General features: G+C 57.0%; 1 protein-coding gene across 1 annotated transcript in view; it reads right to left on the reverse strand.

The window, feature by feature from the left end:
- Positions 1-4,845: 4,845 nt before the first annotated feature.
- Positions 4,846-15,203, reverse strand: part of NCAN (neurocan) — a 58,033-nt gene continuing 47,675 nt past the window's right edge. Inside the window, exons 11-15 of the mRNA XM_032799911.2 lie at positions 13,844-14,002; positions 10,559-10,641; positions 9,438-9,582; positions 6,791-6,973; positions 4,846-5,975 (exon numbers count right to left, since the gene is read on the reverse strand). Coding sequence (XP_032655802.1) covers positions 5,836-5,975; positions 6,791-6,973; positions 9,438-9,582; positions 10,559-10,641; positions 13,844-14,002 — 710 coding nt within the window. The 3' untranslated portion in view covers positions 4,846-5,835. The remainder of the gene's footprint in view (positions 5,976-6,790; positions 6,974-9,437; positions 9,583-10,558; positions 10,642-13,843; positions 14,003-15,203) is intronic.

Raw genomic sequence — 15,203 nt, forward strand, 5'->3', positions numbered from 1 at the left:
TGGGATCCCTGCATGGAGGAGAGCAGCAGATTCCCACTGATGAAGTTGAGCTGACAGATGGCATCATGCTCAGGTGAGGCAGGAACCTGAGATTCACGTTTTAGGCAGACGACTCCCTGACAAATTCATTAATGCCTCTTTGTCTTCTCTGAAGTGGCAAAATAAAGTTGCCTGTTGTGTCTGAAAGGCCGGCGCTGCTGTATTATTCATGAATTTGTTAGATAGCTGTCTGCATAAACCTCAGCAAGCCGTCCCAGCCGCAGCCGAGACGCTGGGGTGATTCATTAGCGTTCGCTTTCCAATGAGACAGGAGCAGGCGGCGGGGCTGGGAAATGAGCCCTTCGAGAAGTATTATGTTTGCTAAAATTAATTTAGTGCCGGTGAAAGGAGCCGGATTGACAGCCCTGGAGATGAAAGGCTTTTATTGCTCAGAGTGGCAGCAGGATGAGCTCTCCCACCATCCCCGGGCCTGCTAAGGGGCCCGTGCAAGGCTGAGACAGGTGCTCAGTTCCCCAGGTCCATCCATCCCTTGGCCCCTCCACTGAGCCTGCCGACATGGGGCCAGTTGCAGCCATCAGACAGTAACCGCGCCAGGTGCTGGACCAGAGCAGAGTCAAGGACCAAGCTGTGGAAGGCTCCATCCACCCCAGCGCTGGTCCCCTGGCCCTTTGGGAGACATGTTTCCCGAGGTGAACATGCTGGGGTCCAGGGTGCCTGTTTGCTGTGTCCGCTCCATGGGGTCCTGTGACCTGCACTCGCGGGAGATGGGGCTGTATGAGCTAACTCGTCAGTGAGTCTGCCCGGGGCTTTTCTACAATGACCATCACCGCAGTGTCCAGGCAGTGGCAGATTAGCCACTGGGGCAACAGGGCCTGTGCCCAGGGGCCCTGGCCAATTGGGATGCCCCTGCACCCTGACCTGCTCCACCGGTGCTCCTATGGGGAGCAGGGCAAGCCCCTGCCCCCCACCTCATTCCCTGGCAGGAGTGCTGTGGGGGGCGGGGGGACTGCAGGTGGAACGGGTGAGGAGGGGCCCCCACTTGCTCTGGCCCAGAGCCCCATAAACTCCTAATCCGCCTGTGTCTAGGCAAATGAGAGCTTTGTGCTGATGTCTGTAAAGTCCATCACTGCAGCATCTGAGCACGAGGAAGGCACATGAGCTCTCCACGCTGGAGTCTACAGAACCTGTCACTACAGGAGCCGAGGGCTGGGCAGGTACGTGAGATCTCTGTGACAGCAACTGTAGTGCCCATCCCTGCTGCATCTGAGCACCGGGGAGAGACATGAGAGCCCCTGGCTGGGTCCCTCGGGCTCTCTCCCAACTCCAGCTCCCGTGACCCTGTGTATCTAGATGGTGAGATCAGTGAGAGCTGGTGGGTCTGGATGAGACAGGCCCAAGGCTGGGGATACTGGACCAAGCAACCAGGGAAGAGAGGAAAATATTCCAGTGTCTGTGACGCTTGCTCCCTTTGCAGGCTGAGCCATCCCACTTTGTTATTAGTGATTAATTATTGAACACTGGCTAGAGGGGGTTCGGGGTGTCAGTAACATTCCTCAGACACCCCCCTCTCCCCACGCCGGGGGCAGCGCAGTCCATGCCTTGTTCACATGCCAGCACAGCCAGAAAATGGATGTGCAGGGCCTGGCGGGAAAGATCTGAAGAGCTCCTGGAAAAGCAGCAGGGTGGCAGAATCAAAGGAAGAGGCTCCTAGGGCTGCCTCTGATCTCCAGCCACCTTGTTTTATCCAGAGGGAAGATGGGAACCTGAGCCTCAGCTACAGAAGGGATCAGAGATGGGAAGAGGCCTAGCGGGTGGTCATGCCTGTATCCCCTCCCCACAGCCCGTCCCCAGGGCCGGCGCTTGCATTTAGGCGGCTTAGGCAATCGCCGAGGGCGCCAGCATTATTAGGGGGCGGCATTTTGCCGGAGGGGGCGGCAAGTGGCCCCGGTGGAGCTGCCGCAGTCGTGCCTGCGGACGGACGGCTGCTCGCGCTGCTGGGCAGGACTGTGGAGCCGGGGAACCAGTGCGTGGGGTGGCGAAATGGCCGTGCGCCTAGGGCATTCAAACCCCTAGCGCTGGTCCTGCCCGTCCCTGTCCTAGGAAGAAACAGGAGGAACAAAAGAAGGGATACGAATGAAGGAGGAGGTGGCTAAAGATTGACAATCTGCCACTTGTGCTCAGTGGAGGGCAGGCGGGACGGACCATGGCACCTGGGCATGAGTGGGTGGAAACCGCCCGTGTGAGACAGAAAGGAGGAAGGGGACATGCCTCCCTCTGTGCTTAGCCCACCAAGCCCCCAGTGCAGCCTGACGCTCCCGGTGGCTCCATACAGTGCTAGGACACTGATCTGCCAAAGGACCCCGGCACTTGACCATCGCCAGCAGCTTTCTGATCACTCTGGATGAACCGTATCATTGAAATCCAACCTCCAGCTCCCCCTCCGGCCACCTGGCTCCATCGCTTGCCCCTTCCTCAGGCCCCCCCTTCCTGGCCCTGCTGGGACCCGGATCATTCTTAGCCCAGAGCCAGGTGATGGCCATCTTTGGCCCCTCCCATTTTGGCTGGGATGGGGGGGGGGTAAGGAATCTCCTTGGCTGATGCCCATAGAGCCCAGAACCCACCTGCTTCTACATGCAAACACCTGTGGGGAGAGAGGCTGTGCTGCGCGCCCTGGAGGCAGAGCACAGAAGGTGCTTTGAGCCCCCCCGACCCCCTCCCATTTCAGAGGCCAGGGTCTGCTCTCACAGAGACTAGTCTGGCATGGGTCCGTCCCACCTCCAGACATGCCCCCTGCACTGAGGCTTGGGGTGGGGGGCAGCACATGGCTGCTTACAGCTGTCCAACATAGTATCTGCCCCGGGATCGTGGGGTGGCTTCTCTCCCAGTTCCCGCAAGGCACTTGTAGCTAGTGGGACCTTTCCCTTGCACGGAAGATGGGCGGCCGCAAGTGGCAATTCGCTTGTAACCTGAAATAGGTCATGCCTAGATCTTGCCCTCTCCCCAGCTCCTTAAGACATTTCAAATCTTTGGAGTTTTAGGCTGGAACAGCCAAAAAAAAAAAAATCCCATTTTTGTTAAGGCTCATTTAAATGAAAATAGGAAGACAGGAGAAGAATGACAGAATATAATTATGTGCGGTAGCAATTCGGCAGCAGCGAAGTTTGGAATTAGCTGCAGAAAGATGCCCCCACAGCATTACATTAGCCGAGCGTAGGAGCCAGGAGTCTCAGCTGTGTCACTGTGTCTGGGAAAGGAAATGGAAGGCAAAAAATAACAACCATAATAATAAAAGGCAAAGCAGATTGCAGGGGCTTATTAACTGTTAAAAAAATTTATTAAAATGTCCAGCAATACAGAAACGCAGCGTGTCAGCACTGCCACGGGGGCTGGGGCTACAGGACACTGCGGTCACATCGCAAACAGCAGAGACTGGAAAGCGGCTGGCTGCGCTGTCACACGCACACACCAAATCAACCCGAGTAAATGATGACAAACAGACAAAAAAACCCAATCCCAAAACAAACCGCAAGGGACACGATCCTGCAAAGGCATTGGGACCGATTCCGTCAACCATGGGGGAAATTCAGCCCCCTCCCCGTGCGAAACGCCCGGCACAAGGCTACAACTGCTCTGGAGCTGAAGGTGTCATTTGCAATGAGCCTTGGCAGTGCTAGCAGCAGGATGGCCCAGCTGGCCCAAGGACGAGCCCGGCTGCAAGGCTACAGTTCCATTTCTAGGCACTGGTGCAAGTGGGTGCAGCCAGGCGAGCTGGAATAACACCTCCAGCTCTGGCACAGACCCACCCTCCCTTGGTGCGAATCAGTCCAGCTCGTTTGGATGTAAGGCAGAGGCAGCGGGGTCTAGTGGACGGGACTGGGGAGGGCGGGTTCCAGTCCTGTCTCTGCCTCGGGGGTCACTTCCCCCCTCAGGGCCTCTGCTTCTCCTTCTGCCCTTTGTTTGTTCAGGCTGTGAGCTGTGTGGAGCTGGGTCAGCTCTGCTGTGCAGCACCCGGCACAATGGGGCCCAATCTCAGTTGGGGGCTCCAGGTGCTGCTGCCATCCAAAACAGGAGACTCTCCTTTTGGATTGGTGCATAGTCCTTGTGCCAACCCCGTCCACAGCTGAACTTCGTCCCATGGGCAATTCCCTATTGCTCAAGGTCCATTGAAATCAGCCAGGCAGCTCCAGTGATGGTGGCAGAGCGTAGCCCTTATGCACTGGGGTAACATTACTCACACATGCAGCCCCACTGAAGTCAATGGGGCCAGAGCTCCAGATGCTGTAACTCAGCCCAGCTCAACTGGAGTCAATGGACCAGATCTGTGGCTGGTATAAACTGGCGTAGCTACGCTGAGGACCTGGCCCCAGGGGATTGCTCATGTCACATGTTTGTAAGATCAGTGCTTCAAAATGGCAAAGAAAACGAAAAGCAGACCCCGGATCCTGGGGTGGGGGCTGGAGTCAGGAAGAACTGTCAGCACAGAAAGAAAGTGTAACTGGGCCTGCTGCTGCCTACGCTATCAAACCCAATGGGGAAGGGACGGAAAGGCGAGAACAGACCCTGCCCTGGACGGGTTCCCTTTGTTTTCTATTGAGAAGCGTCCCAACACCAGAGCAATACTGGATATCAAGGGCTGCCTGCTCCCCCTTGTCTTTCCTACGGTGCGTTTTCTACCCGTTGCCTCTTGCCCTGGGGAAAGGGAGATAGCAAATGAAACGAAGGCAGATGGAAGGGAAAGGATTCCGAGTTGCTCACTGCGTTGTAACCCGTCGGTGGCTGGGACCGCTTTGCTTTCCCGGTCTGTCGGGGGGACTGAAGCTGGAAAAGGATTGTCAGCCACTGCCTTGGTTTGGGTAAACATGGTCGTTTTCGAATACTGAGAAACCTTCAGTGCTGTGAGTGTGAGTGTGAGCGTGAGCGTGTCCTGCTCTGGGCTTCTGCACTTCTAGTCAGTCAGGAAACCACTGGATTCGAAAGGAAGAGAATGGAACACAGATGCCACTGGAGGAGGAGTGGAAGAAGGGGCCTGGCAGGGAGGGGACTATAGGGACCTCCTACTTGGAGGGGGGGCACAAAAAGGAAGGGGGGTTATTTATTAAAAAGCTGCAGTGTCCCTGCAGAAAGCCAGTGGGACTGGGGATGAGGACTCACGCTGGGGTCTTGCCCAGAAGAGGAGCCAGAGATGAGGAGGGGAACTATCTGTCCTGCCTCCCTAGGAACATGGGCCAGATCCCAGCTGGAGTGAATCCGCCCGGCTCCACTGGAGTCAGCGGGTACATCTACGTTCCGACAACAACCCCTCGTGGTAAGTCTCAGAGGCCGGGCTCTGAGACTCACTGCCATGGGGTTGCTTTGCCATGTAGACGTACCAAACCGGGCCAGCGCCCCCCGTCCCCACACTAGTGGGAATCGGGTAAAGCCACGGAAGTGGACAGTGGCCTCAGTTGACACTAGCTGAGGATCAGGCCCTGCACAGATGTGCTAGGATAGTATGGACCCATCCTGGGAGCCTGGCCTGGCCTCTGTGCTCAGTGGGAGCCAGGATGGGTGAAGCCCAGTGACTGCATGGTGCTGAGTGGCTCCTGGAGGGACTGAGCACCAGCAGGGTCAAGGCTGTGTGGACGCACAGACGGACACAAACGCACACACATGTACCCCCCCAGGCACATGGGCGATGAGAGCTGGGGGCACCCTAAGGAATGAAAGCAAAGGAGTTTAGAAAAGGGGGCCGGGGGGGTGTCAGTAAAAGTTGCCCTGTCCCATCACACACATGTGCCTGGCTCATCCCGGGGTGGGAGGGAGGGGAGAGGACTAGTGCTTGCTCTTCACCAGCCTCTAGAAGTAGTTCTCTTCCTCCATCCAGTCCAACTGGAGCTGCTTCCTGTGTTTTCTCCGCTCCTTGCGGGAGTTGTGGTGGTGGCGCGGGTGGTTGTGGTGGCGGCGGTGGTGGCGGCGGGTTCGGTGGGACCTTCTGGCTAACGGAGGCAAGGAGGAGAAGGAGGAGGCGCGTTACCACAGGGCTAAGCCACAAATGCCCCCCACCCCTGGGGGTCGAAGCCGAAGGAGACGAATCCTAGACCAGCGCTGGGGAAACCTTCACCCCTCCCATGGAGGTGCTGCTAGGTGGGGCTGAGGGGCGCTGCACTGCGACAGGTGGCATCTTTGGGACGGGCCAGCAGAAGAAGGCTCGTCTTCAGTGCAGCATTAGCTCGAGGTAGAGCACCAGTGTGGCCCCACCTCAGCTTCCGGCCACACACGCACACAGCTTTAGCCCAGGTTAAGTGGCGCTTTAAACTGGAGTGAGCTGCCACAGGCGTGTGCGCGGCCCTTCGAATGGTGCGGATGCAGCCCAGCAGCTGCTAACCCGACCCCTCTGCGCAGCTCCAGAGCTGGTGCGCAGTGCGGTCATGCTCATTTGAGTGGAGGAACGTGCCCTAATGGGCAGTGAAGACAAGGCCTGAGGGCTACCTCTGGTGCGGCCACTTCTGGGGTGGAACGCAGCAGCTGCTCTGCATTCTCCATTTGAGAACGCAGAGCAGTGTAAACATGAAGAGACGCCCCTGGGATCTAGCCAGGACATTGGGGCTAAATGCCTCCTCCCTCCAGGGAAGGGGGTCGGTGTTTCACATGTCATGGGGTGCTGGCTCGGCACTGAGCCGGAGGGAGCAGCCCTGCGCTTGGGACCCCCCAGCACGGCTACCTCCAGCGCCCAGAGTAATGGTGGGTTTCTCTATCGAGAAGTGCTCCCTCCCGCAGCCCCCATGGGAAGGGATGGGGAGCCGGCACTAACGTTTTGTGCAGAGGAGTTTTGGTCTGTCCCACTTCCCATTGCTGTGGCACTTGATGGTGGGGACGTGCCTCTGGGTGAAGCCACCCTCGCACTGGTACCGGACGGTTGAGTGGATACTGTACTTCTCCTTCTGCTTGCCGACGGGGAAGGCGTTCTCCACGGCCGGGGGCGGCCCGCACAGCACTGCACAGGGGGCAAGCCGCAGGCACGGTTACAAGAGAGCCGGGGCAGAGGGGCTGCGGACGGTACCCTCTGTTGGATGCAAATAGGTCGTCGCCTGGGGGCTGCTGGCAGGATACCGGGGCAGACCTTGACTGGGCAATGTGCAGACACCAGAGGCCCTGCACTGGTCTGCAAACAACCAGCTTTTGGACTCAGCTGGGGAGCTGCCTCTCCCCCCAGCTTCCCGAGTCCATGGTGTTTGGGGAGGGTCAGCCAGACCCACCTCACTGCACTTTGCAGGTTCCTCAGCTCCACTGCTGATGGAGGCTGGACTTAGCAAGCGGTGGGGCTGGGTTTGAGACCACGGGGCATTAGCAGAGCTGTGTGTGGGGAGCCCAGGGCTAGGAGTGCAGGGGTTTCAGAGGCTGCTAGTCAGTGGGACAAACCCTATTTTCTGTGCAGTATCTGAGCCCCTTACAATGCAGTGCTCATAGCACCTCCCTGGGGCAGGGCTGGGCTATTATTCCCATTGTACAGATGGGGAACCGAGGCCCAGAAAGGCCTAGAGCCGGACCATTTCAAGGTATTTAAGTGGCTAAAGATGCAGATAGATTATTCTGAAAACCCCACTAGGTGCCTAACTCCCATTGGTTTCAGTACCTTGACAAATCCAGTGCTAAGTGACTCACCCTTGGAGCCTGTGGCGGGGCAGGGAACAGGGCCCTGAGCACTGGGCCCTGAACAGCTGGCAGAATGCCCCCTACAGCAGCAAGGGGCCCATGTGGTCCAGTATCGTGCCTCCCACAGGAAGATGGAGCCGAACCTGGACGCACCTGCCCAGTCACCCTGTCCTGTCCTTAAAAGCCTGTTCAGAGCCTTCACGCTTTCTCCACTCTATCTGGCTCCCTATGAAACATGTCCGTTGTCTCCCGCTCTGCCCTGCAGTTCCACCGCACGGCTTATGTAATACAGACTGCTCCGGGAAGCTGCTGGCAGCTGCTGTATAAATCCAATCTAAGGAGAGGGCTCCTTTGACAAATTTGAGCCAAGGTGTTGCGGAGGATTTACATATTTAATTAATGGCCTTATTGGGACAAATATATCATTACACACGGAGACTGGGATTTTGGAGCATCTTTCTCTGGCTTGGTGTGAACAGCTGGAGGTTAATATAACATTCAAGATAAGGAATGAGAACTTAATAGTTTTAATGGTGGCCTATTAAGCAAATTAAAGCAGAGGGGGAAGAATAAAGCAGTAAAAAAGTCGAGATTAAGCAAGGTTATTTGGATTTTCTTTGTCGAGGGGAGCAAAGGGCAACACAAGGGGAAAGTCACGCTTTCTTTGCAGTCTAGACTGCATCTGATTTGCCACCTTCCACTGAGAGGCAGCATGAGCCCATGCAGAAATCTCTATCGGACGGGGTCAGGCAGAGGGGTGGGCAATGAAGCGCTGGATTTACAGCCATAAAATGGGTCTGGCTGGCAACCAGCAACTCTCCTCTGAGGGGGCTTAGATTGAATGCAGCAGGGCTGGCACTGACAGGCCCTCAAAATTCATTACCTGTCCCCCAAATCAGGAGGTTGGCTTAAAAATCAGGTTCTTTTTCATTTGCCTCCTAAGATCTGAGACGTTTGGAGCCCTGTTTTCCTGCTCTTCTCTGCAGCTGAGAGGGCTAACACATCATGTTAGAAAAGAAAAGAAAGCCAAGATTCTCACATGCCTCCAGGAGCTGGGGCTTGAAGAAAACCACTAAGTATCGCAAGTTTCGCGGTGAACAGTGAGAGTTAGATAAGCACTCCACTTCTAAGCTGACCTCCCCAGCTAGCCTCCCTGGGCTGCCCCACCTGCAGCACTGACCTCTCTGGCTCCCTGCCTGCACCGCCCTGCTGTGGGGTCAGGGTGCCTGGAAGTCACCCCTCTGTTTCAACAGGGCCCATCTCAGCCTGGAGTCGGACTGTGCCCTGAAGCAAGCGCAGCTGAGGGCCACTGCTGGAGCTCGCTAGACCAGCAGGATGGAGCCTCCTTTGGCCCAGCTGCTTGCTTGCTGCAGACTTGTCCACAGGCAATGCTACAGGGGTTAATTTAATTCTGCATTGTTCTCAGTGGGGGAGGGGAGGAGAGACTTCTCATTGTTCTCACCCGGAGCTGCTGACTTTTGAAGCCAGGGGCGGGGCGGGGCGGGTCTCGCTGTGGGCGCGCGGGGGCTGCCCAGAAAGGCCGGAGCGGCTCCCTCTGCTCCCGGCCAGTGAGGCCGGTTGTGGGCGGCCCGGGTGCCCCTGCGCTGGAGCGGGAGAGGAACAGCTGTTTGTGTTTGATGTTCCGCTGCAGATAGCTAGAATGAAGGAGGGGACTCAGGGTTGGGGCAGGAGGTTTGGGTGTAGGGGCACTTATCTGGGCAGCTCCCATTTGGTGTGAGGGGTTCAGGTGGGAATGTGACTCCCGTTTGGTGCTCAGGGTGCGGGAGGGGCTGTGGCAGGGTTACCTGTGCCTTTCTTGCAGATGTACGGCAGGTTGTAGTTGCAGGGGACGTCATTCCACTTGCCGATCTCGTGGGACACCAGCACCACGCAGTCCTCGCCGCCCGCAAAGAAGTTGTCAGGCTGGTTCTCCCGCCAGTTCTCATATTGCTGGTGGGAAAGACGGTGGCAATCACAGTCCCGCGCTCGTGGGCCCCTGCCTGCGCCCCGCCCCCCAGCCCTTCAGGGACCCTCCACACCGCACTCTGCAGGGCAAAGTGGCGGCAGCAGCCAGAGTCCCTTGGAGCAGGAGAGAAGCTGTCCCGGGCCCTGGCTGTGCCCCCCTCCATTTACATTAGTGATGACACCCCTGTTTATTCCGGGGGGTCTCCCAGAAATCAGAAGGGGACTGAGCCAGCTGCTGGCCAAACTCACCACATGGTGTCCTGCTGAGCTGAGTCTTAGGCACCCCGCTGCTCTGGGCTGTCTGCCCCGTCCTCCCCCCGTGGTTCGGCTGGGTTGTATCCCCCCTGCCCAAACTAAAGGCGATGCCTGTGTGAGCCAGAGGCAGCAGCTCGCCTGGCTGGGCCAGAGCGGGGTCTCTGGGGGGGACGCAGCTCTGTGACTGCATGGGGAGGAGAGGCCAGGCCCACGGTCACACACTCACACATGCTGTCTTGCACACACACACACACAAATCACAGGTTATCACACACTCATGCACTCCCACACCCGTGTGCATACCCATGCTTACACAGTGGCACATACACATCTCTGCACACACACACACGTGCACACATGCTTGCACGCATTGGCACACATGCACACTCATTCACACTGAACCCCACCACTCTGAGACCTCCCAGTCCCCCCCCCCTTCCATATTCCTCAGACACACACACATTCATACTCACTCCCCCGTGATTCCAGGCATGCACTGCCTTGCACGCTCTCCCCCCACCTCACTAGTCCCCTTTATAGCAGGCATGTGCACGTTCCCAAGCAGGGCCCAAGTGGCCAACGGGCATTTTATAACCCAACCCCTTGAGCCTGGACTGGATCGAACAGGACAATGCCATGCTGGGGCCTGGGGCAGCGAAGGGTCTCTGAGCCAAGGCGCTCCCTGCCAGAGGTGCCGCAAACTCACCAGGCCCGTGTTATCCGTCCACTGGAAATCCTGCTCCACAATCCGGTCATTGAGCCCAATCCAGGTGTTTTCGTGCCCAAAGCCTGGGGAGAATCACACAAGAGACACATGTGACTGTCTCAGAGGGACTGAAGCCCAAGTCATTGCGTAGGGAGCAGCTGTGCAGCGCAATCAGGAAAGCATTTGCTAGAGCTGATCACTGTTCTTGGCAGGGATCACATTAAATGGTACTGGATGGTACGTTCCAGGGCACTAGAACTTGGCACCAAGCTCTGCTTCTCTTCCTGTGCTAAGCTGGGTAATACTAGACAGTGTGTCATGCATGCTCCACCCCAGTGATGGCTGCATTTCCGTCATGGGTGATATTTACCTATTAATTTACCAACTGCACCCAGAGTCTACCTGGGGCACTTCTGCTGGATAGACCTGTGGGTTTTCATCCATAGACCTCAATGCACTTTCAAAGATTGTGTAAGTGTCATTTTACAGATGGGGAAACTGAGGCACAGAGCAGGGCTGTGACTGGCCCAATGAGTCCAGTGATAGAGCTGAGAATAGAACCCAGGAGTCCTGACCTCCAGCTCTCAAGTCTAACACTAGAGCTTGGGATAAAACCCAGGTGTTCTGAGTTTTGGTAAGCCTCAGCCCAGGTCCCACGCTCCAGGAAACACCAGCGCTGCTGGCACTAATTGAGACATCAGTGCCAGGGCTGGGAATAGAGTCCTGGGGTCCTGGCTTCCTCTTTGTCATCCCTCCCCACAACAACTCCGACCCTCCCATTGGATCCTTTGCAGTGGCTGCTGGAGCTGGGGCGCTGCCCATGGGCAGGTTCTGTTGGGCTGAGGAAGAACCAGCAGACAGAGAACTGACCTGCACTGTAGGTGCTCAAAAACTATGGAGCCCTTCACCTCCCCCAGCGGTGAGGCTGTACAAGACCTGAGAGAGCGACTTGGAACTGGTTTTGTTATTCAGCGTCATCTGTTCATAGTGGGCCAATCCTGCAAGAAACTGAGTGCTCATAGGAGGGGCTGAGTGCCCTGATTTCCCCCTGGTGCCGGTGCTCAGCTTAGCACCTAGCAGGACATGAGACCAGCCAATTCCTTGCAGCAGGAAGGGCACTGGGCAGGGCAGGCCAAGCCCCACCCAGGCCCTTCCCGACTGCACAGCAGTGGATGGAAAAGGCAGAGCAGAGACTGAGCAAAAAAGAAAAAATAAAGAGGCCAACCTTCCTTTCCCAGTGTGGCCGGGTCCCCTCTGCAGCACCCGCTCCACTGAATGGGGTAAATGGCCTGAGTAAATCAGAAGCACTGAACAGATGCCCCTGCCTGCGAAGCGGTGCAGGGACGGCTCCGTGGATGGCTATTTGAACCCCGGGCTCTCAGCTGGCAGGTGGGGAAGAGGCTGGATGGGCGCCAGCTCAGCTCAGGGCTGGAAGAGAGCTGGGGCCTGCTGAGACCTGCGGCAGGCGTGTGTGCAGGGGAGGGGCTGAGCGGAGGAAGAGGCAACAGGAGCTTGGCCAAGCCCAAAGGGTTTGTGCATGAGGCTGGATTGGAGCCATTGGAGAACGAAGTCTTGTGTTTAGCTGCAGGCACAGGCAATGGGGCAGCCTGTGCTCATGTGCTGGACCCAGAAGGACCCCCTCTAGGGGGTAGCAGGGCCCTGAGGGGGATGAAGGCTTTATGGTGTGTGTGCCCTGAGGCCCGGCAAACTCACTGCACACAGAGCCCTGAGCCACCCATTAGAGAGCAACAAATCCTGTCCGTGCTGCCCCATGCCACTTTCCCCCGGTCGCCTCAGCAACAGGCGAGATGCTATGTTTCCATGATGAGCCCCTGAGCCGGCCAGGCCCCCACAGCACCACTCTGGCTCTTGCCCCAGCAGAGAAAGGCTTCTCCCAGCCACAGCGGGTCCCAACATGGAGATTTCAGCACTTGGAGAATCAGAACAAACCCGAGCGGGTCGGAAATCTCCCCCAAGGTGTCCTGCTGGCAAGGTTTTGTGTCAGAAAAATTCCTAAATTTTGTTTCCGAACAAACATTTTTTTTCAGAATTTCTATTTTTTCTCCCCATTTTTATATCACCTGCCTTGTTCTGTCCATTATTTCACTCCATGGCAGCAAGGACTGTAAGTGCACCAGAGCGACTGCCATATTCTGACATCATATAACCAGTGCCATTGGAACAATGTGTGTGCGTGTATGCGAGTCACTGAACAAAACTGCAAACCCTGTATACGATGGAAACCACTTCAAGCCAGGGGTGCTGCTGTGCCCCCCTCCCCCTGCATCTGGCTGTGCAACCCACCCCTGGTGGGCAGGAAAATGTGCATTTCAGAGCATTCCCCATTCAAAAGGGAGAAGCTCCTGAGAGAAGGGAGTGCTTCCATTTCACAGACAAAAGCAAGACATGATGCAAGGGCTGGGAGCTGAAGTCAGACTTGAGATCAGAGGGACATTGTACAAGCAAGGGTGATTAACCATGGGAACATCTCCGCAGGGGAGGTGGTAAATTCTCCATCACATCAAGAGTGGGCGTTTCAGCCACATGTTCTTCAGCTCATGGAAGAGTGAGATTCTCTGGCCTGTGCTTTGCAGGAGGCCAGGCTCGGTCCTCACAAAACCCCGCTCTTCTGTAGCGCTTTCAGCAGCAGATCCCAGTGTGCTTTACAAAGAGGGCAGGATCTTTATCCCCATTTGACAGACACAGCGACCAGGTGATTTGCCCAGGGTCACCCAGCAGGGCAGTGGCAGAGCCAGGAAGTGAATCTAGGTCTCCTAAGTCCCAGTCCAGACTAGACTGGTCAGACTGGTCCCTTTTGGCCTTGGGAATCAGTTTGAGGTTTCCACGCATGACAAGAACTATTTCCTCAAAATTCCAATGGTCACACTGCACCGGGCGAGGTTTCTGATTCCCTGCAAACCGGCGCCCTCTGAATATCACTCACACGGCTTGTGCTCCCGGCAGCGTGGGGATTAGAGGGCCTGGCACCCACCTTGGAGGCTTTCTGCAATGCTTAGCCCTGCATCCCTCAGCACACGGCCCCACTGCAGAGTTGTGCTGCTCTAACTCGCCTGGGAGAGGATCCTGTATATTTCCCTACAGCAATCTGATGAAAGCAGCACAACCCTCCTCAGCGTGAACACACCTATCTGGGGGGAACGGGGTTTATACCAGTGTAACCGCATCCACACTGGGACACCACCCTCTAACCGACCCCTGCTAGCTCTGCCCCACCACCCTCCCGGCCCACGTCAAGCTACAGGAGAAGGGAAGCACCCGCCCTACTGTTAATGAAGCCGTGCTCCTCTGGCGAGTGGATGCTGGCCAGGTGGCCGGCGCGCCGGCGGCAGTCCCGCTCCGCGTCCTCCCAGGAGCGCCGGTGCGCAAAGTAGCGGTAGCAGTGGCCCTGGAACTTGTGCCAGCCACGATCGCATCCCTCCGTGTCTGCCGGCAAGCAGGGAGAAATGGAAGAGGTTAACAAATGCCGTCGGTACCCCAGCATTGACAGTCAGAGCACTGGGGGCAGGACTCCTGGGCTCTATGCCCAGCTTTGGGTGGCTGGGTGGCGCTGGACCAGTCCCTGGCCCACCCCATGACTCGATTTCTCCCTCTCTAACAGGGGAAATGAGCCATGACCTGAAGCCCCAGCATCGGCACAGCACCGGCTCTCACTGCATGGAAGTTGCCAGCAGAGCCCAGGTGTGATAAACGCTCAGCAGAGGCGGGTGGATTTTCCCCAGAGCGCAGAGCAAGTGAGCTGGGAAGACAGCCAGAGCCCTGTTTCCCGTTGCTGCTCAATGGTCTGCAGCGTGTGCCACACACACAGGCCCACTCCCAGAGGGGAGCAGACGGCTCATTCCCTGGCCTCAGAGCTGGGGCTCTGCTCACAGGATCTTATTAAAAGTGTCCTTGTCTCTGGCAGGCAGGATGACAGCGCCTGAGATGAGGCAGGGGCCGTGTGGCTGGTGCCAGGTGGGATGTCACTGCAGGGAGGTTTCTTTCCTCAGTTCTGGTCTGGGGCTGGCAGGGCTGATGCTGGGGAAGCACAAGCTCTGGATCGCATATGGACCAACAGTTTGGGACAAACCTCAAATCACCTGGAAATTCACTTGAAACTAGAGGTCTGCTCAGGCCTAATTTTAAAGTCCAGCCTGGCCCCGAGCCGAGCGCAGCCGAGCTGAATCTGACCCAAGGGCATCGAGACATTTTCAGAATTGACCCTACACCTCCCCTGAACCCGTGTCAGCACTAGCGCCTCGGCCTGGTGGGGACTCCCTGCTCTCCATCAACGACCTGTCCCTGGCTGCCTCCTGCCCGTGGAATGGCAGGGTTGAGACCCGACCCTTTCATGCCATGCTGTGAACGCTGCGGACAAAGGGGTGCTGCACTCAGCGAAGGGGAAGCGCCTGGGAGGAGCTGCGCGGCCCCTCGCCAGGAAGAGTTATCAGAGACGACACTTGTACCCGCATCCTGTTGAATTCAGGTCGGGCTGCAAGGCTCCGCTTGAAAGTGAGTTTCACACGGCTGCTCGGTCAAGCGCTTCCGTCTGTGTCCATCGCTAGATTCTTATCTATCCACCTCCTAGATCCTGGTCTGTCTGTCTGTCCGTGCTTTCATTCCCAATGCCCCCGTCCAATTCCCAAAA

This window comes from Chelonoidis abingdonii, chromosome 11, assembly GCF_003597395.2.
Source record: "Chelonoidis abingdonii isolate Lonesome George chromosome 11, CheloAbing_2.0, whole genome shotgun sequence".
In the NCBI taxonomy this organism is placed as follows: Eukaryota; Metazoa; Chordata; order Testudines; family Testudinidae; genus Chelonoidis; species Chelonoidis abingdonii.